Raw genomic sequence first — 21,650 nt, 5'->3', positions numbered from 1 at the left:
TACTTATATACTTTTCTCTCTCTCTCTCTCTCTTTTGACAAGGCTGCTAAGAAAACACTGCAGTCTTCGGGTAGTTCACCTGTTCTCTTTACTGTGCAAGGTTCATAAAGGCAGGCACCATACCTGTCATGTTTGTCACTATATCTCCCATGCCAACCACAGTGTAATCCACATAATGAGCATTTCAAAGGCACAACATTTGGTAAAGAGATATGAATGAAGGTCTTACACGGAAGCAGTGGGGAACAGTAGAACCAGCTTAAGCATTAGATCTGGGTTCAAATTCCAGTTTTACTCATTATGTGATCTACAGCAAGTTGCTTGACAAACTTTAATTTTTACTGTTTTGTAAAATGGGAATAATACCTATTATATAAGGATTATAAGAATCTATAATCATTTATTAAAACTAGGGAGTGTTTAGTGTTTTCCTGGTACTGTGTTTCAAAATATGGGCTTTAAAAATTGAGTGAAATACAATTCCTGCCCTTAATAAATTTCCACATACGATAGTAAGGCAAGTCAAAAAATATTACGGAAATTTTATGGGTTTTCAAGGTCGGCAGGGATGATGTGTTTGAGGGAATTAGAAAAGGAGGTGGTATATGAAAAAGCCCTTAAGGGATATTTAGGATCTCAACAGTTTAAATGGGTAGGCATATCCAAGGTAAACAAAGAGAACATAAGCAGGAAGGTAAAAAGGTACTGAGTGTGACTGAAAAAGGGCCAGTTACTCCTGGTTGAACTGTAAGGTTCACACAGGAAAGTACAGATACGTCAGAAATGTATGATGGGGCCATATTAGTGGTGACAGGTTCTTTCTTTAATCCAGTAGACAGTGAGAAACGCTGATTTGGGTCTATGGCATAATAGGAAGTAGTATGCCACATGCTGCGTGTGGGAGTTGTGCAGGAGAGATTGGAAAGTGCATGTGTCTAAGACTGGGAAGACCAGTTTGGAGAGGCTATTGCACTGTTTTAAGTAAGAGATAATAAAGCCCTGCACCAGGTGGGGAGCAGAAGGAACGCAGAGAAGACGCAGGAGAGGCACATTTCAGAGAGAATCCAGCATGAAATGGATGTCCCACACAAGACAGAGAGATGCAGGTAACCGGAGCCATTTACACTAACGGGTAAATCTCGGGAAACCGCTGGTTTAGGCTACCGGCCAGTTATAGGTTTGAGGTGCTCGTCGCTGCCACCTTCCCTTTTTTATACTCCTCTTTTTTTCATGGCCGCCTCCACTTCTCTCCATCTCTCCCGCGCTAGTAACTGAGCTTTCAGTCATCGACCTGACCCTGCGTTTTCCCTCACGCTCCAATTCTGCTTCCTATAACTGCCTCCCACTGTACTCTCACAGTCAGGATGACCACGGGTCAGGCCCTGGGGCTGTGGGACACTCCACCCGCCAGGTCCCCTATCGCCTTCGCCTAGGCAGCTGCCATGCTTGCGCCCCCACGGCTCTAGGGCCAATAGGCAGGCCCTACTGCTGGGACTCGAACGGCTATTGGTTGGCCGAGCCGTGGTGAGAGATGGTGCGGTGCCTGTTCTTGGCCCTGCAGAGAGCTGTGGGCGGTTGTTAAGGCGACCGTTCGTGACGTAGCGCCGTCAGGCCGAGCAGCCCCCAGGCGATTGGCTAGACAATCGAACGATCCTCTTTTATTGGTCGAAGGCTCGTCCGGCTCCACGCGTGCGTAAGGCTAGGGTTCCTTCCGCTCCGTGTCTCCGTTGACTGGAGACGGGCGGAGCACCGGTGCCGGGGTTCGGTGGCCTCTAGTGAGATCTGGAGGTGAGGCGGGTGGTGGCCAAGAAGCGGGGCCGGGGCGGCGGGGAGCTGGGCGAGATGAGTGGGAGTGGGGTTTGGGCTATTTTGGTGGCAATTCTGGAGCTTCCCTCGGCCCTGGGAAGTGGCTGCCGGCAGCTCCTGCGGACCTGGAGGGTGCTGCGGTTGCACTTTGTGGTGTGGCGGCCCGGACCCGCGGGGACTGCAAGGAATGTCCTTGAGGCCCGGCAGGCCGAGCGGCGACCGGCACCAGTGTCGGAGGAACCCAGGGTCCCGAACTGGGCTTGAGAGGCGGGCGGCGGTCTGGCCTCTTGGTGACTGCGGTCATCATCTGTGGACCCGCGGGGCGTAGCCGCGTTCATCGGCCCTGTTCAGAGTAAGCAGTGCTGGCTGCATGGTCGCGATAATCGGGGCGGAAAGGGTGTCAGGCAGGGTGACCTCGGAGACCCCTGGATTCGAGAAATACTAGGGGTCTGTGGGGCTTCTGGGTTGTCAGCTCGCAGGGCAGACGGGAGAAGCGCGGCTGCTGGATCCGGGCATTCACGCCCAGGAGCTGCTGTTCGTTCGCGCCTTTCTTTTACGTGACGGGAAAGATCTCTGTAAATGCTGCTGACTAACTTAGAGCCATAAAGAACCGTGGATTGGTGTAGATGTGTCCGGTTATTTACAGGAGAACGGCTTGAGAGGATGCGGAACCCAACGTGGGGATTCGCACAAGGACTCAAAAGATTCTTCTTTTTTTTTTTTTTTTGATAAGGGGCGTAGTCTCTTTGGTGCTGATGTTGTTTTAGGAAAAATGTACCTTGTAGAAAGAAATATAGAAGAGTTAATTTCTGCAGTAGGAGGAGGTCGATGTACTCCATTCTTAAGTAGTCGTTTGAAATATTTCAGGATTTGAGGATATGCCTTCTTAGACATGGTCCTGCAGAGTCGTAGGAAACATTTATTTCTGGGCTATACTAAATGTGCATGATTTCGGCGTCCCACAAGGTAGAGAATGTACTTTTTGTTTACTTATGAATTTATTTTCGTCTCCATGCAATGAAAGGCATTTTGCAATTTAGAGATAATCTAGCAAAGGCCTGGACAGTACTTTGGGCATAGACTGGATTTTGCAGGCCTGCTTTGTTGTGGTGTTCTTCCAGAACTTATGATAAACTTGGTGGTCAAGACAAATGGGAATTAGTAACATGAAGGTTAAACAAAATTGCACATAGGTTACAGCATTAACATGAAAATTGTCAGGTGTTTGGGATAAACATTTCAAGATAAGTCTGTGAGTATGCCTAGCATCCACACACTCTTTGTATTATTCCTTTATGGTCTAGTTTCTAGACCATAGATAGCCACATTATGGAATCACGTGGTCTACTTAGGTTGACCCATGTGAAATTGCCAGTATTTAAAATTCAGCTAACCTACAAAAATAGCAGTTTCGTATGATTCCATTTAATACTTACCTTTGTCAGAGAACTTTGGAGCTCTAGCTTCGTAAGTGAATGAAGAGAAGAGATATGACTTAAAAACAGCATGTAATAGAATGTGAGCTAATTGGGTATAGAATCCAGGTTTCCCGATTGCCAGTGCAAGATTTTTTTTTTTTTTTTCTTTCTTTCTGGAATACCAGCTTGAACAGCAGAATGCTAGATCCTGTTGGGATTGAAAATGACTGCCATATAAGACGCAGTTCTTGCCTTCAAAGAGACAAAATGTACACATTTAATTAATTTGAGAACACTATAAGATAGTATATAATCAAATACTGGAATGTCAATGCAGGCGGAGTGCTGAGTAGGAGGAAGTAGGATGCCGAAACATCCTTTTCTGCAGTTGGTCGTGGTAGGTGGTTTCTGTAGCAGATTGGATTGACATTTAAGCATTATCCATTCTTTTAAAGAATCTGTAAAACGTTTGCAGCATACTTTTTAGTCTGAATAAGTAAGGCATACCTTGCCTATTTGTTTTGTTTATTTAAGTGAAATTAATTTTTATTGCAGTGTTGCATAAATACTGTCAACTCAATTTGCAGGAGCTATCCTGTAGCCTGCTTGTTCCATTTGCAACTGCTGATGAAGGTGGAAGATTGGATTCTATGGCATGTAAATGCTTTGCATAATCACAGGGCAATGGGGAGGATGTTCATGAGAAATGAGATTGTTTATAATTATGGTTGCTTTTGACACACCCTTATAAGATTGCTCAGTTTGTTTCCAAATAGGTGGGGTTTTCTGTGTTTAGGGATGGCTGACAGGGTCATGTGTAATTTTTTTCCTTGAATATGCAAAGATGACTTTACACCTAGGAAAAAAGTCCCAGAATTACAATGCCACCATAAAATCTTTTGAGGGAATACATAATGTGTCTAATGTATAATTATGGGTTTATGATGTTAAACCAATTTGTTCACAAGTTAGTGTTCCTACAGGGTTGCAGCTAAGATTTTAATTCAAATGAATTAACTTTTTAATAATAATGAATCTGATTGACATAATGAGGAAAAATCTGAGCTGAAGTGTTTTTTTGCAGGGAAAGAGGGTTAGAAATAATTTTGACCTAATTTTGAAACACATAGTTAATTTACTTTCTGGAACTTCGATGCTAGTTGATCCTGTAGAACAATTGGTAGAGTTGTGTTTTAAATGTAAGAAAGAAATTGTGTGATAGAATACCATCATGAAAATCTAGCCTTTTACTTTTAGTGAGTCTTTTGGTTATAATTAAGTAGGGTTCTTATCTAAGATTTGATTAAAGATTTCCAATATTTTAAGTCCAAGTACCTGCTAATTTAATAGAAAGTATTTTGTTGCTGTTGTACATTTTCCAGGATAGTTCCAAGTTGACTGTCTCTAATCTGAAGATCTGAAATCTGAAATGCTCCAAAATCTGAAATTTCTTGAGCACCAACCTGACATTCAAAGGAAATGCTCATTGCAGCCTTTGGAATTTGGATTTTGGATTTTGGATTAGGGGTGCTAAGCTAGTAAATGTAATGCAGATATTACAAAATTCGAAAACATCCCAAATCTGAAACGCTTCTCGTCCCAAGCATTTTGAATAAGGGATACTCAACCTGTATGTAAAATGTTTCTCCTTCCCATACCCCATTAATATGTTCCCTGAATGCTCTACATTTAGCCTTAAACTAGAGGGCATGGGTTACATCCATATCTAGGTGCCTTTAAAAAAGTCATCTTTAGGTCTGTTTCAAGATGTGTCATAAAACACATGCTACTATAGTTTAAGAATTTAAGCCAGCATTTGTTGAGCAATGCTATGTGTGAGTGCAAGGTGCTGGAGGGTAAATTGATGAATCAGACTCAGGGTGGAAGGTTGAAAAAGCATGAGTAAACACAGGCAGGTACACGCCACATTTATATTCCTTTAGGTACCTACAGCTTTTTAAAACTGTGACCCACAGTAGGAAATACATGTTAATTTAAAAGCCAGACACACACTTACGTATGTATAGTTTCTTGAAACCTAGTTTTAAGAAATAATACCTACCCATACTACCTGGCTTACCCAACAGCTATTTTTTATAATATTGTTTTCTATTTAATTTTATTTAAAAATGTTTGTTCTGGCTGGGCGCGGTGGCTCACGCCTGTAATCCCAGCACTTTGGGAGGCCGAGGCGGGCGGATCACAAGATCAGGAGATCGAGACCACGGTGAAACCCCGTCTCTACTAAAAATACAAAAGATTAGCCGGGCGCGGTGGCAGGCGCCTGTAGTCCCAGCTACCCGGGAGGCTGAGGCAGGAGAATGGCTTGAACCCAGGAGGCGGAGCTTGCAGTGAGCCGAGATCGCGCCACTGCACTCCAGCCTGGTGGACAGAGCGGGACTCCGTCTCAAAAAAAAAAAAAAAAAATGTTTGTTCTTATTGATGAAATTGATGTCATGATCTAATTGATCCAGTTGTTGTGGATCAACGGTTTGAAAACTATTCAGCTAGTGGTGTAGTATGTCTGAAATGTAGAGAACATGGAGTGATGCAGTGAGAGATGACACTTGATATTTGCTTTGGTTCCTTAAAGCTACTCTTCTTTTTTTTCTGTCTTTCCCCTAACCCTTTATAAATAGATAAGTGCTTTGTTTCACTTACTTGATTGCCTTTTTATAGTCTGTCTTCAACAGATGAATCACTTTCTTAGTTATTACTAAATGTGAGATTCATTTGAATTCTTGCTAGAGTGGCAGTTAATGAGCTTACTTTTTAAGTCTTTTTGGTTGATTTTTGCAGGTTACTAATATGCTTTATCACAGGCATTAATTTTAGTGAAAGAAGTAAGACTTGCAGGTTTATTTGTGGAGACCAATGGTAATACAAGATTTTTTTCAAAATCAGAATATCAGAATTACTATTTAGCAAACAGGAAATTTAGTCATGGTAGTCACTAGATGAAAATCTTGTATATGTTCTATTGGGAATTTTTTTGAATGCTATATACAGATACTTCAGCCAGTCATCCTCTTCTACTGTTCTAGCTTTTCATTAGTTGTGAAAGTTGGGAGCTTTTCACGTCTAATGCTTTTCTACTGGTCTTCTAGCACTATTGTTGATGATTCTGCTAGAAGAAAAGCAGCCACCACAGCAAAATTCTTACCCTGTTTTATTAATGTAGAAACATCTATCAGAAAAGACTTTTTTTCTGTTGACAGCAATGTTAGGAAGGTTTTATTAAACATCCTTTTGCTAGTGACATTCTGCCATGTTTTATGGAATGAAAAAGTACAAGAGGTCCCTGCCCTTGAGGATCTTATAAACTAACATGATTTATAGCAGGACACTCAACAAGTAGATTCTTTGGTGTTTACCTTTTGTGTAATCAGAATGTAGATGATCAAGAAGATACTTAACATGCATTTCATATCTAGGTAATTAGAAAATGTGAATAGCTGTTTCTCACTTGTGTTTTCTGCTTGATTGCTCTTCTACTTGCAAGGCTCAGGTAATAAGGTTGAGCTACTTACCTGGTTTGATCTTAAATGTTTGAATTCATACAAATTTTAAGAAATGGCTGCTTTAAAGTTGGTTGCCAGTGAGTAGTAAAGGATTTATTGTTTGAGTGAAGAAGTAATAACATAGTTCTCTTAATTTTATAATTATTTTCCAGAATTATAAAGAATAGTATCAAATAGTCATATGTATAGGACACTGTGCATACAAAGCAGGGTTTATAGCATACTTTTCCTTAAAATCTTTTCCTAAAACTACAGTGAGCTGTATAGCACACTTTTCCTTAAAATCTTTTCCTAAAAATACAATGAGCTGTATACTAAGTGTTCACACTTGATATTCCTTCCAGGATCCACGGATTCTGTATCTACAATGTTGTCAAGACTTTTTCGAATGCATGGCCTCTTTGTGGCCTCCCATCCCTGGGAAGTCATAGTGGGGACAGTGACACTGACCATCTGCATGATGTCCATGAACATGTTTACTGGTAACAGTAAGATCTGTGGTTGGAATTATGAATGTCCAAAGTTTGAAGAGGTTAGTGAAGTTAATTTGATATTGACTAAAGTAAATTACATTTTCAATTTCTAAAGAGCCCTTAAGCCCTTATATGGGACCACATAATTTTTAAAAGTTATGAGTAAAACCTTTTTTTTTTTTTTTTTTTTTTTGAGAGGGTGTCTCCCTCTGTCGCCCAGGCTGGAGTTCAGTGGCACGATCTGGGCTCACTGCAAGCTCCGCCTCCTGGGTTCACGCCATTCTCCTGCCTCAGCCTCCCGAGTAGCTGGGATTACAGGCGCCTGCCACCACACCCGGCTAATTTTTTGTATTTTTAATAGAGACGAGGTTTCACTGTGTTAGCCAGGATGGTCTCGATCTCCTGACCTCATGATCCACCCGCCTTGGCCTCCCAAAGTGCTGGGATTACAGGCGTGAGCCACTGCGCTCGGCCGAGTAGAATCTTTAGTATGTAGGAACTTACCTCAAATTTCTGTTTATATGGAATGCACTGGAAATACAATATTTTGCTTTCTCTTCACAAATGAGTGTAATTGACTTTATTTGAGAAATACATCTTTTATAAGTAACTAATAGTCAAAAATGAGTGTGGGCCAGGTGTAGTGACTCATGCCTGTAATCCCAACACTTTTGGCGGCCAAAGCAGGAGAATTGTTTGAGCCCAGGAGTTCAAGACCAGCCTGGGCAACCCGGGCAACATAGTAAGACCCAGTCTTTAAAAAAATTAAAGGCTGGGCGCGGTGGCTCACACCTGTAATCCCAGCACTTTGGGAGGCCAAGGCAGGTGGATCACGAGGTCAGGAGATCAAGACCATCCTGGCTAACACGGTGAAACCCATGTCGCTACTAAAAAATACAAAAAGTTAGCCGTACATGGTGGCGGGCGCCTGTAATCCCAGCTACTCAAGAGGCTGAGGCAGGAGAATGGCGTGAACCAGGGAGGCGGAGCTTGCAGTAAGCCAAGATCGCACCACTGCACTCCAGCCTGGGCAACAGAGCAAGACTCCATCTCAAAAACAAAAACAAAAAACTTAAAAAATTATCTGGATGTAGTAGCATGCACCTGTAGTCCTGCTACTTTGGAGGCCATGGCAGGAGGATCCCTTGAACCTGGGAGGTTGAGGCTGCAGTGAGCTGTGATTGCAGCACTGTACTCCAGCCTGGGTAACAGCATGTAACCCTGTCTCAAAAAAAAAATTGCAGTGATGTATTGGCTTACCACAGTGGTTTGATTAAAAGTTGGATTTAATTTTTGGTATGCATGTTTGATATTTTTATTGGACTTATAGTGTGCTTACATTTATGTTCTCATGACAATATATAAATGAATTGCACATGCAAAATAAAAATTATTAGTTTTGATTTCTTATTTTAAAAGTCAGAGCTATTGGAATTTCCTTTTCTTTCTCTCCTATTAGGATGTTTTGAGCAGTGACATTATAATTCTGACAATAACACGATGCATAGCAATCCTGTATATTTACTTCCAGTTCCAGAATTTACGTCAACTTGGATCAAAATATATTTTGGGTAATAGTTTTACATGTTTAACTTCTGGTGTCATTAAATTTTTGATGTGCTGTAGAAATAAACCTGTTCATTCAAATCATGTATTTGGAAATATGTGTGTTGCTGAAAGTGTGCTGCATGCATTTAATAGTTTCCTTATTATTGGCAATTAGACATTCTGAAATTTGAGACCTTAATAATTTGGAGAAAACTAGTATTATCTCAGAATACTGTTTGAGACTGTTATTATTTGTGTAGTAAAGGATAAAGGTTTTTCAGTATTGAATTTTTGTCATTTTAGGTATTGCTGGCCTCTTCACAATTTTCTCAAGCTTTGTATTCAGTACAGTTGTCATTCACTTCTTAGACAAAGAATTGACAGGCTTGAAGTAAGTATTTAAAACCTAAATATACTTTCTGTCAACATACATTTTTAAAAACTTTTCTTCTCCATGCTGCAAAGGCACATTTTCAAAAGTTAAGAAAATAAGGGGAATTTTTTTGTATAATTTTACTATTAGCTAATTTTCATAACTAGTAACATTTTGGCATATATCCTTTTCTACTGTTTTTATACTTAAAGAAAATATCTGACATCATATATATTGTTTTATAATTTCTTTATGCATAATAATAGTTTATCAACATCTTTCCCTGTCCCTTTTTTTTTGAGACGGAGTTTTGCTCTTGTCACCCAGTCTGGAGTGTAATGGCACGATCCTCGCTCACTGCAACCTCCACCTCCTGGGTTCAAGCAGTTCTCCTGCCTCAGCCTCCTGAGTAGCTGGGATTACAGGCACCTGCCACCATGCCCATCTAATTTTTGTATTTTTAGTAGAGACTGTTTTTCGCCATGTTGGTCAGGCTGGTCTCCAACTCCTGACCTCAAGTGATCTGTCTGCCTTGGCCTCCCAAAGTGCTAGGATTATGGACGTGAGCCATTGTGCCCGGCCTCCATGTCCTTAATGTTAAACTAAATTGTTTGTAACGGCTGTATGTATTCTCTTCTGTCTAAACATCTTGTAGTTTATTAATCATCTAATGTTGGACTGTTAGGTTATTTAATTTTTTTCATTAATAACAACTCTGTGATGAATGTTTTTGTAACTACATTTTTGTTCATATTCATAATCATTTTCTTCAGATACATTCCTAGGAGTGAGACAGTGGTTTTTTTTTTTTTTTTTTTTTTTTTTTTGAGACGGAGTCTTGCTCTGCCGCCCAGGCTGGAGTGCAGTGGCCGGCTCTCAGCTCACTGCAAGCTCCGCCTCCCGGGTTCACGCCATTCTCCTGTCTCAGCCTCCCGAGTAGCTGGGACTACAGGCGCCCGCCTCGTCGCCCGCCTAGTTTTTTGTATTTTTAGTAGAGACGGGGTTTCACCGTATTAGCCAGGATGGTCTCGATCTCCTGACCTCATGATCCGCCCGTCTCGGCCTCCCAAAGTGCTGGGATTTCAGGCTTGAGCCACCGCGCCCGGCCAAGACAGTGGTTTTACTTTTTTTTTTTTTAAGAGCTTTTTAGTGCTATCATTGCCAATTTAGTTTCCAGAGAGTTTGTTTAGTTTATCCTTCCACAGGTAGTGATTAATGAAAATTTTTATATATTCCACTTTTTTTCCCTAATGGTAATCCAAGGAGGTACTTTTTACCAAGGATGATCTTTTGATACAAAATTATCAAAAGGTGTTTAAATGTAAATATACTTAAATTTTAACATTAAAAATATTTTTAACAAATATTTTGAGCAACTGTTATGTTTAGCTTTGAGGATGCCGAAGAAATATAGGGTATACCTTTTTGTCTGCAGAAAGGTACACATACTACAGGATCATACAATATAGAGGGGGAAAGTTTTTGTTCTAAGAAGAATTTTTTTTAAATCATACTTTTTCTCATTAAATTTATCTGATGATTTTGTTCTTTTCCAGTGAAGCTTTGCCTTTTTTTCTCCTTCTGATTGACCTTTCCAGAGCAAGTGCATTAGCAAAGTTTGCCCTCAGTTCCAACTCACAGGTAAGTATTATTTATAAGATAGGAATGTGAATAGTATTCCTTTTTTCAGTTTACATTAATAGGAAGGATTAATAGAGTTTCTTCATAGTTCAAGATTTAAGAATTGCACAGAGTTTTAAGTTTAATTCTCAAGTCCCAAGACGGGTCTCCATAAGTGCCCCAGGAACAGTCCCCTCTATCTAACAACTCAATTATGATTCTGTAGCTACTGGAATTTGGAATTGCCTCCATTTTTCTTTTTGAAAGTTTTCAGAAATTATGGTAAAAATTTTTGGGTAAATAAGAGTGTTTTCCTAGTGAAACACATCAGAGAGCAGAACAGGATCTAATGGACGAGAACCCCAGGGTTGGTTGATTGATTGATTGATTTGAGATGTAGTCTCACTCTGTCGCCCAGGCTGGAGTGCAGTGGCGAGATCTTGGCTCACTGCAACCTTCTCCTCCTGGCTTCAAGGGATTCTTCTGCCTCAGCCACCCGAGTAGCTGGGATTACAGGTGTGCACCACCATCCCCGGCTAATTTTTGTGTTTTTAGTAGAGACGGAGTTTTGCCATGTTGGCCGGGCTGGTCTTTAATTCCTGACCTCAAGTGATCCACCCACCTCGGCCTCCCGAAGTGCTGGGATTACAGATGTGAGCCACCGTGCCTGGTCAGACTTATTTTTAAATCCCTTAAATTAACACTGGCGTTATTTCCTATTTTAAGTTTCTTCTTAATGTTCATTAGTCACTTTGAAGAACCTAACCTTTTTAACAATATTATATCAGAGCATCTTGAGTATAAAATAGTACGCAATTCTGCCCTGATTATTTATTGATAATGTGTATGATCATTTGAACATGTTAACAAGGAAATGAGTTTGGTTTTATTAATACTAATATGATCTCATAAAAAATTTGCAACTAAGCTTCTGCCATGGTAGGCAAAAATATAGAATGTTGTAGGATTTAATTATGTGGGATTTAAATGACAGAGTTAATGCACGACCTCAAAGGAATATTCCTAAGAAATATCTTATTCAGTGGAAAGGGAATCAGGGCACTATACGTTCTTTTTTAAAAATTTGGCTGGGCGCAGTGGCTCACCCCTGTAATCCCAGCACTTCGGGAGGCTGAGGCAGGCAGATCACCTGAGGTCAGGAGTTCGAGATCAGCCTGGTCAATGTGGTGAAACCCTGTCTCTACTAAAAATACAAAAATGAGCTGGGCATGGTGGTGGGTGCCTGTAATCCCAGCTACTCGGGAGGCTGAGGCAGGAGAATCGCTTGGACCCACGAGGCGGAGGTTGCAGTGAACCAAGATCGAGCCATTGCACGTTGCACTCCAGCCTGGGAAACAAAGTGAGACTCCATTTCAAAACAGAAAAAAAAAATTCATTTTTAAATCCGTCATATTACCATTATACTTTCTATCTTGAATACCTGTTAGTTTTATCATATTGTATATTTTACTCTTTGAATAGTAATTTGATATTAATATGAGCCATAGGATGCTCTAACATTTAGAAAAGTTATTTTGTCCCTTGCCCTCATTGATATGTTTGATCTGTTTTAGGATGAAGTAAGGGAAAATATTGCTCGTGGAATGGCAATTTTAGGTCCAACGTTTACCCTCGATGCTCTTGTTGAATGTCTTGTGATTGGAGTTGGTACCATGTCAGGTTTGTAGGCAATTTTTGCCATATTTTAAAATAGGTATGTCACTAAAGAGGAAAAAGAACATCTTGGATTTGTATTATTTATTGTTAAATTCTGACTTTTAAATTACTCTTAAAATTTTTTATTATATTTGTGATATTTTTGTTCATTTGCTTTCTTTTGTTTGGTTTTTTAACCAACATTACGTTCCAAGGTTGGTCTGCAAGACACCTTCTAGGCCCTGCTATTACTTAGACTCAAGTGGTGACTTGGTTTTTTGTGTTTTAATTATCTGTATGGAGAAAAGAGTCAGGAATTGGACAGATCTGAGTAAGATTCACCTAATAAGGTGATTGGAAATATTTAATCCAATAGTAAGCAGTACATCTCAACAAGCACCCAGCATTAGCTTCAACACGTTTCTTCATTCTTAATTTGGATAGTAGAGAATTAGATATTAATATCAAACATAGGACTTCATTATGTAGAATAAAAATTACAGCCTGGCATGGAAATTTGCCAGAAGAAATATATTATGCTGTGTGAAGGTCTCCTAATCATTAGGACTATATTTTATGGCTTTCTCATAAAGACCATACTTAGTTAACTACTGTGTATTTCCTGGTACCTTAGAGCCCTCAATGAGATGCCTCATTCTTTCAGAAGTAAATTATCTAACTTTTAAGGGTGTAAATTATTGTCGTTAGTTTAGGCCTTTTCAGTGGATAGTATTTTAAAAATGTAATATTGCTTCTAACTTTCTGAGAGTAAATTATTATTTAGTTATTTCTTCTTTTATTCAACAAAGATTTTATTTAGCAGATAAAATATTTTTTAATTTTAAAAATTTACTTACCTTAAAATTTACTTTTGGGAGTACAATTTTATGAGTTTTGATAATGACATAGTCATGTAACCACCACTACACTCAAGAAAAAGTGTTGATAAGGTGAAAATGTACTTGTATGATTTTATTCAAGCAAAAGAATATGTGAGGAGAGAATTTGCCAGGAAGTAATAGTTGGGCCATGAAACCATGGGGTTATTTATTGAAATAATAATGATGTGAAAAGCAGTTGGGCGATGAGTTTTGTCATGATATGGTCAGAGAAGTAGACAAAGGAAGTGATTAGATTTGTGGTTGGAGAAGGCAGTGAGACATTTACAGCTATACAGAAATGGTGTAATTAGAGATTTGGGTTAGGGTAGAAAAGGACAGATTTAACACATAGTAACTTGGAAGTAACCCTTTGAAAAAGCCCGTACAAAAAGTAGAAAGTCTTAGCTTCTTGGATACATGTGGATTGGTGCTGTTTCTTTGTGTATAGAGAGACTTATCTGGGGACACAGTAAGGAAGAATGCCTGGAGAGCATATGGCAACAAGATGAGTGAATATTGTGCAGAGAGAAATAGTAGATAGTCAAGTCATGAAAGCATTGGTCAAGTATGGTTTTGATGGCCTCAAGTTTGTAAAGATATTCAGTTACCATTTAAAATGTAGTTTGATTTATAATGCTTTTGTTATTGTGATTGTGTAGCCTCTTGAATTTCCACATTTGAGGGTAATTGTGGAATTTAAAAAAATACAATATATGCTTGTTCTAGTCAGTCAAATGATATCTTAAAATTTAGGAAATAAAATACAACTTTGAGTTTTTGTGAGCAGTTTTTATAGGACAATTTAAATTTATGTTTCAAAGCATTGTTATGTTTGACATCAGAAATATGTTTTATATTATGCTCAAGTTTATTTGTAAAGTGAGAGAGAAAGATTTGGTGGTAATCTAAGGTCTCTTATAGCCTCTATAATTTGGTTGTTTTCTATTTGAGATTACCAAATGATACCTTAAGCATTTTGTAGTGGAATATGTTTGTTAATTTTTAATCTTGAGTTGCCATTTTGTATTATATCATTTTCCAAACAGATCAATGAAATAACCAAAATTATAAGAACTTCAGTAGCCATCATAGAGGTTATATTGAAATTAGAGTTTGTTGGTACACAAAAAATAATTATTTTGATCTTATATCAGGACTGGCATAACTGGCAGGATATTCCACTTATATAAAAAATCCTTGGTTAATTGGCAAATTGCTTTTCTCCTAACAAGTGGGATTAGATCAATAGTGTAACTGGGGTTTTGCTCCATTAGAGTAGCCTGCGCTCTCCTTATTTCATAACAAGGCACTACTGCTTGACAAAAAGGAATTGGAAACACATATGTTTATGTTGTGTATTAAACACTACCATTCTGCCTGGCATTATGATACTGGGGACATGGGAGAAGGCAAGAGCTTTGCCCTTGAGGGACTTAGAGTTCTGTACTTATTCCTGCTGTCCCCTAAGGCTTGGCATCACCTCTGAGTTGCTAATTCTATTTCCAGTAAATGGCAAGGAGCTTAATGTATTGATGTTTTCATGTATTTGTCTACCTGCAGGAAGGCAAATATATCCTTGTGATACATGCAGCATCAAAAATACATACACTTAACTAGTTATATCTTTAATTTTTCTCTAACCAGGGGTTCGTCAGCTTGAAATTATGTGCTGCTTTGGCTGCATGTCAGTTCTTGCCAACTACTTCGTGTTCATGACTTTCTTCCCAGCTTGTGTGTCCTTGGTATTAGAGGTAAGACCAGTTCTTACATATGGCACTAGTAGAAGAGTAGTATTTCTGCTTACATCAGTTTACCTGAACAGAATCAATACCTTCTAATGTCACACTGACTTAATTTGTAGCTTTCTCGGGAAAGCCGCGAGGGTCGTCCAATTTGGCAGCTCAGCCATTTTGCCCGAGTTTTAGAAGAAGAAGAAAATAAGCCAAACCCTGTAACTCAGAGGGTCAAGATGATTATGGTAATGACATAGTTTTCTTCTCCTTTTAGTATCCTCACTTCCAATCTCATTCTTTTTAAGATTTATTATTTTCTACAATTTTTGGCCCATTCAATGATATTGCACCCCCTTCTTCCTTTTTTTCTTAATGTGTTCATTTCTTTGAGGCTCCTGGTCTTTATTAGCCCCTCTCTCCTAAACAAACTTTTTAAGTTCCTCCACCTTATCTCCCTTTGAAAGCCTGTTCTTTGGGATGTTTTCAGTAGTTCAGGGGGGTCACTACTTTATTTAGTTGCATAGCAAACTTGGGGCTTTTTTTTTCATGGTAAGAGGAAGCTATGAGAGATAATGGCTGGTTGTCTGTTTGCTAGGGATAAGACATTTAAGTTCTGTTGATATGCAGAGGACACATTATTTTTAAAATTTTATTTCAGTCTCTAGGCTTGGTTCTTGTTCATGCTCACAGTCGCTGGATAGCTGATCCTTCTCCTCAAAACAGTACAGCAGATACTTCTAAGGTTTCTTTAGGACTGGATGAAAATGTGTCTAAGAGAATTGAACCAAGTGTTTCCCTCTGGCAATTTTATCTCTCTAAGTAAGTTAACTGAAATCTACTTTGTGATATATTAATCATAGTACTCTATGCTAATACAAGTTTAGATTGTATCCTTTACGTTTCTGAATAATATTTTAATTTGCTTTATTTTATTTAGAATGATCAGCATGGATATTGAACAAGTTATTACCCTAAGTTTAGCTCTCCTTCTGGCTGTCAAGTACATCTTCTTTGAACAAGCAGAGACAGAATCTACACTCTCGTTAAAAAACCCTATCACATCTCCTGTAGTGACACAAAAGAAAGTCCCAGACAACTGTTGTAGACGTGAACCTGTGCTGGTCAGAAATAACCAGAAATGTGATTCAATAGAGGAAGAGACAGGGGTAAACCGAGAAAGAAAAGGTAACTTGTTATTCTCTTCACTTTCAGTCCTTCATTGCTTCTTCAAAAAGTAGTCTGTTTTCAAAATTATGTGCCGTGTTGTGAGATTTCTTTTGATCTCTTGAACAGTTGAGGTTATAAAACCCTTGGTGGCTGAAACAGATACCCCAAACAAAGCTACATTTGTAGTTGGTAACTCCTCCTTACTTGATACTTCATCAGTACTGGTGACACAGGAACCTGAAATTGAACTTCCCGGGGAACCTCGGCCTAACGAAGAATGTCTACAGATACTTGGGAATGCAGAGGTGAGGACGATACATAAACTCCAACGTGGCATTTTTCATTACAAAGGAGCTTTTTCAAGGAAGAAAAATCTAGTATCTGCTGAACACTACAGCTAAGTTCTGGGCACCATGTAACATAACTAACAGATACTATCTTCTTTCTTTATTTCCCACAATCTTGAGAGGTAGGTAGAATTATCTGTTTTTTAGATGAGAACGTTGAGGCTCCAGTATGTTTAATTTCCCCGAGTAGTACATCTAGGAAATGGTAAAGCTCATAGCAGGGTCCAAGATTTTCTGACTCCAGAGTCAAAACTCTTTCTAGTTTATTACTGTTTATCATAGAGATGAGCGACTGCTGTATTCTCATAGGTGTGTTGAGGCCTAGAAAGAGTTTAACACAGAGACAAGTTTCAAAGATAGAAGAAAGTTTTTGTTTTATTTTGTAAGCTTGATACCCATGAGGAAGCTTGCTTTTGTTTTTGAGATTTGAACAGGGTCTTCTACCTACATGACCATATCAATCTACTCATGCTTTCATGCATATAATCATGTTCCATCCATGTCTGCTTAATATGGTTAATTCTTTCTTTTAAATATATTTTAATACATTTATTGGTAAAATGTAATTTTTCACCAGTTTTATTGAGGTATACTTGACAAATGAAATTTTATTTTATTATTATTATTATTTTGGGAGACAGAGTGTCACTCTGTCACCCAGGCTGGAGTATAGTGGCACCATCTTGGCTCACTGCAACCTCCACCTCCCAGGTTCAAGTGATTCTTGTGTATCAGCTGGGATCCCGAGTAACTGGGATTACAGGCATGTGCCACCATGTCTGGCTAGTTTTTGTATTTGTAGCAGACATGGGGTTTCACCATGTTGGCCAGGCTGGTCTCAAACTCCTGGCCTCAAGTGGTCTGCCTGCCATGGCCTCCCAAAGTGCTGGGATTACAGGCATGAGCCACTGCACACCCGGCCTACATTCTTTAATCATATACTTTTTAGCTGAACTTAGTCATTGTTCTTTAAACACAGTTCCCAACTCTGGGTTTCTATTGTTTTTGTCATCTGACGTGCCTCCCCATCTCCAGGTGCTCACACCTTCAGGGCAAATGCTAGCACCTATGAAATCTATCTCAATTCTGCCAAACAGAAGTAACCTTTCTTTTCTGAAGCATCCTTTATATAGAGACTGCATTTTTAATGGCAGTTGTACTTTGTTGCTTATATCATATTTAGATGAATATCTCCATTATTAGAAATCAGGCTCTTAGAAGGCTAAGTCCATGTCTTGAGAAGGCTTTGGATTTCATAGGTGCTCAGTAAACTTTAAGAGAATGAATGAATTTGCACTGACAATACATAAACCAGCTAATGTTTATCTTACTATTCTTTTGAAAAATTAGACTAATATTAGTGTTTGCAGAGATCCTTGAATAAACCCACAGGTAGTAGTCACAAAAGTGAATTACTGGTGCCAGTTTTGTGGAGAGTGGTGATTGTGAATGTGTGTGTATATATGTGTGTATGCATATGTTTGTATATCACCACCACAAGCAGAGTCAAGAGACAGCTAATAAACTAAGAGAAAATATTGGCAATTTATATTTAAAGGCTAAAGGGCTAATCTGTAATATATAAAGAGCTCCTGCAAATTGATGAGACTAAATTTTTATCTCATTTTTTAAAAGCAGATAATATAATCAGTCTATTGTCAGGAAAAAAGTACATATGGCTCTTAAAAATGTGAGAAGGTGATTAACTTCATCCTAAGAGAAATGCAAATTAAAATTATACTTGAGATATTTTCACTCATCAGATTGGCAATAATCCCAAAGTTTAATAACATACTCTATTGAGGTTGTCGGGAGAAGTCTTTTCTGGTTTTTTTTTTTTGTTGTTGTTGTTGTTTGTTTCTTTTGAGAAGGAGTTTTGCTGTTGTTGCCCAGGCTGGAGTGCAACGGCGTGATCTTGGCTCACCGCAACCTCTGCCTCCCAGGTTCAATTGATTCTCCTGTCTCAGCCTCCCAAGTAGATGGGGTTACAGGCATGCGCCACCATGCCTGGCTAATTTTTTATTTTTAGTAGAGACGGGGTTTCTCCATGTTTGTCAGGCTGGTCTCGAACTCTGGACCTCAGGTGATCTGCCCGTCTTGGCCTCCCAAGGTGCTGGGATTATAGGCATGAGCCACTGCCCCCAACCTGGAAAGGTCTTTTCTTACGTTGGTGGTGAGAAGGCAATTGGACAGTGTTAATTCAAATTAATAAATTTGTAAAAAGTATAAACATTTATAAGATTATAAATGTTCATACCCTTTGGCCCAACACTTGTGTGAATTTATACCCATATATGTGCGTGTGTGTATGTGTGTGTGTGTGTGTATATATATGTGTGTGTGTGTGTGTGTGTGTGTGTATTTATAATCATGCATAAAAATCTCTGGATGGATACACAATAAAACAGTGGTACCTATTTATGTGTAGGTAGCAAAGAACTGGGCAGATGGTAGACAGAGATGGGATGAAGACTTTTTGTTATATCTCTTTTAATATTTAGTTTTTAAACCATGTGCATATCTTGCCTGTTCAGGATATTAAAAATAGAAAGTTTACTAGAGTTTAAACAATAGCGGTTACATCTGACACACACTTGAAACCTTGCTAAATTCACATTTATTTTTCTTTTTATGGTGTATTAGCGCAAGCCTGTCTTTGTATTGTAAAATCTAATGATATGGTATTTATGTTATTTTTGTTTGGCATTTTTTGTATTAAAATGAATTGTTATTTTGCGGAGGTATCTTTTTTTTTTTTTTTTTTTTTTTTTTTTTTGATATGGAGTCTTACTCTGTCGCCCAGGCTGGAGTGCAGTGGCCGGATCTCAGCTCACTGCAAGCTCCGCCTCCCGGGTTTACGCCATTCTCCTGCCTCAGCCTCCCGAGTAGCTGGGACTACAGGCGCCCGCCACCTCGCCCGGCTAGTTTTTTGTATTTTTTAGTAGAGACGGGGTTTCACCGTGTTAGCCAGGATGGTCTCGATCTCCTGACCTCGTGATCCGCCCGTCTCGACTTCCCAAAGTGCTGGGATTACAGGCTTGAGCCACCGCGCCCGGCCCCGGAGGTATCTTTTATTTAAAAACTACAGTGATTTAATTTAAAAATTACATTATTTTAACTTAGCATTGTTTATATTAAATGGTTTATAACATGAAATACAGTCCTTCAAGCCTTCTGTTTCATCTCTCTCTCTAACCCCAATTTCATTTTTTTCTCCATTTCTTTAGAAAGGTGCAAAATTCCTTAGTGATGCTGAGATCATCCAGTTAGTGAATGCTAAGCATATCCCAGCCTACAAGTTGGAAACTCTGATGGAAACTCATGAGCGTGGTGTATCTATTCGCCGACAGTTACTTTCCAAAAAGCTTTCAGAACCTTCTTCTCTGCAGTACCTACCTTACAGGGATTATAATTACTCCTTGGTATGTTGTTTTCTTGATTAAGAGAAGTTTGCTTTGTATGTTTTTAATTTTTTTCTTTTCTTGATTAGTTTCATGTATGTACATAGTTTTATAAAACATTTTCCTTTTAAATCATTTTACCCTAATTTTTTATTCTGCTTATGATGTAGGTCATAGAAATTAAAAATATTTTTCCTGTTTTTATAGTCATTACTCAAAGATTTTAGTATTTTAAACACTTTTTAAAGGTAAATTAAAAATTTTGTTTAAAAAGAATACATACAGGCCGGGCGCGGTGGCTCAAGCCTGTAATCCCAGCACTTTGGGAGGCCGAGACGGGCGGATCACGAGGTCAGGAGATCGAGACCATCCTGGCTAACACGGATGAAACCCCGTCTCTACTAAAAAATACAAAAAACTAGCTGGGCGAGGTGGCGGGCGCCTGTAGTCCCAGCTACTCGGGAGGTTGAGGCAGGAGAATGGCGTAAACCCGGGAGGCGGAGCTTGCAGTGAGCTGAGATCCGGCCACTGCACTCCAGCCTGGGCGACAGAGCGAGACTCCGTCTCAAAAAAAAAAAAAAAAAGAATACGTACATACTAAAGGATTATGTTTGAAGATAGTTATTAATGACAAGTTGAGATGAGTTTTTGTGCATTTTACTATATAGATTTTCATTTGGTGCCTGACTTTACCTTGTAGGTGATGGGAGCTTGTTGTGAGAATGTTATTGGATATATGCCCATCCCTGTTGGAGTAGCAGGACCCCTTTGCTTGGATGGAAAAGAATTTCAGGTTCCAATGGCAACAACAGAAGGTTGTCTTGTGGCCAGCACCAATAGAGGCTGCAGAGCAATAGATGTAAGTTGGCATTTATATATTTGCCAGTTTTAAAATACATCATGGGCAAGACAATGAGAAGAGTTTTAAGGACAATTAGTTGATACCTTTTAGGTCAAGCATGAGCATTTTTGGGTAACATGTGCTTGCTTCTCTAACATATACTGTGTAGCTTGGTGGAGGTGCCAGCAGCCGAGTCCTTGCAGATGGGATGACTCGTGGCCCAGTTGTGCGTCTTCCACGTGCTTGTGACTCTGCAGAAGTGAAAGCCTGGCTTGAAACATCTGAAGGGTTCGCAGTGATAAAGGAGGCATTTGACAGCACTAGCAGGTGTGTGAGTGGATTTGTATGTACATTTATGTCTATTTGTTTATTTTAGAACCAGTGTCATTTTCTGTGATTACCAAACATAATTGTTAACATATTACCTCCTTAAGAGCACATAACAGAATATCAACTTTAAAGCCATTCATTTAAAATGAGTAATATTTATGCTTGGTTGGGGGGAAGAAAAAGAATCTTGATTCAAATGAATAGCTCCACAGAGGTAAATTAGTAAGAAAAAAAAGTGTGAGCTAGTAATTTTGATTAGACTGTTACTTTGCCTAGGAGAGAACTGTCTTAGAAAAAAAGATTTTCCAAATAGGAGAGAAGTATTAGTATAATAGACTTACTTTAAATAAAGAAAATTAAATTTATAAAGTAGCACAATCAATACAAATGATAACCACAATATAGTTTAAGCTAACACATTTGTTTTTATGTGAACTGTGTAAGTTTATTAAGAAATAATTGTGACGGCGCGGTGGCTTATTCCTGTAAGCCCAACACGTTGGGAGGCCAAGGCAGGCAGATCACTTGAGGCCAG

The 21,650-nt window shown here is 39.0% G+C and overlaps 1 protein-coding gene across 2 annotated transcripts in view; it reads left to right on the top strand.

Annotated features, from left to right (window-relative positions):
* The first annotated feature begins 994 nt into the window (after window positions 1-994).
* HMGCR (3-hydroxy-3-methylglutaryl-CoA reductase) overlaps window positions 995-21,650 on the top strand; it is a 27,324-nt gene continuing 6,668 nt past the window's right edge. Inside the window, exons 1-14 of one of the 2 annotated variants that reach the window (XM_030927318.1) lie at window positions 995-1,106; window positions 7,090-7,277; window positions 8,678-8,789; window positions 9,070-9,157; window positions 10,696-10,780; window positions 12,334-12,439; window positions 14,941-15,047; window positions 15,158-15,274; window positions 15,688-15,848; window positions 15,967-16,214; window positions 16,323-16,501; window positions 19,771-19,965; window positions 20,645-20,803; window positions 20,955-21,112. In XM_030927318.1, the coding sequence (XP_030783178.1) occupies window positions 1,070-1,106; window positions 7,090-7,277; window positions 8,678-8,789; window positions 9,070-9,157; window positions 10,696-10,780; window positions 12,334-12,439; window positions 14,941-15,047; window positions 15,158-15,274; window positions 15,688-15,848; window positions 15,967-16,214; window positions 16,323-16,501; window positions 19,771-19,965; window positions 20,645-20,803; window positions 20,955-21,112 (1,940 nt within the window). In that variant the 5' untranslated portion in view covers window positions 995-1,069. Of the gene's footprint in view, window positions 1,107-1,655; window positions 1,789-7,089; window positions 7,278-8,677; window positions 8,790-9,069; window positions 9,158-10,695; window positions 10,781-12,333; window positions 12,440-14,940; window positions 15,048-15,157; window positions 15,275-15,687; window positions 15,849-15,966; window positions 16,215-16,322; window positions 16,502-19,770; window positions 19,966-20,644; window positions 20,804-20,954; window positions 21,113-21,650 lie in introns of those variants that run through there. The other variant, XM_010352835.2, reaches the window with a different exon arrangement.

The sequence above is a fragment of the Rhinopithecus roxellana genome, chromosome 3 (assembly GCF_007565055.1).
Source record: "Rhinopithecus roxellana isolate Shanxi Qingling chromosome 3, ASM756505v1, whole genome shotgun sequence".
In the NCBI taxonomy this organism is placed as follows: domain Eukaryota; kingdom Metazoa; phylum Chordata; class Mammalia; order Primates; family Cercopithecidae; genus Rhinopithecus; species Rhinopithecus roxellana.
This window is presented reverse-complemented; position numbering and strand designations above follow the sequence as displayed.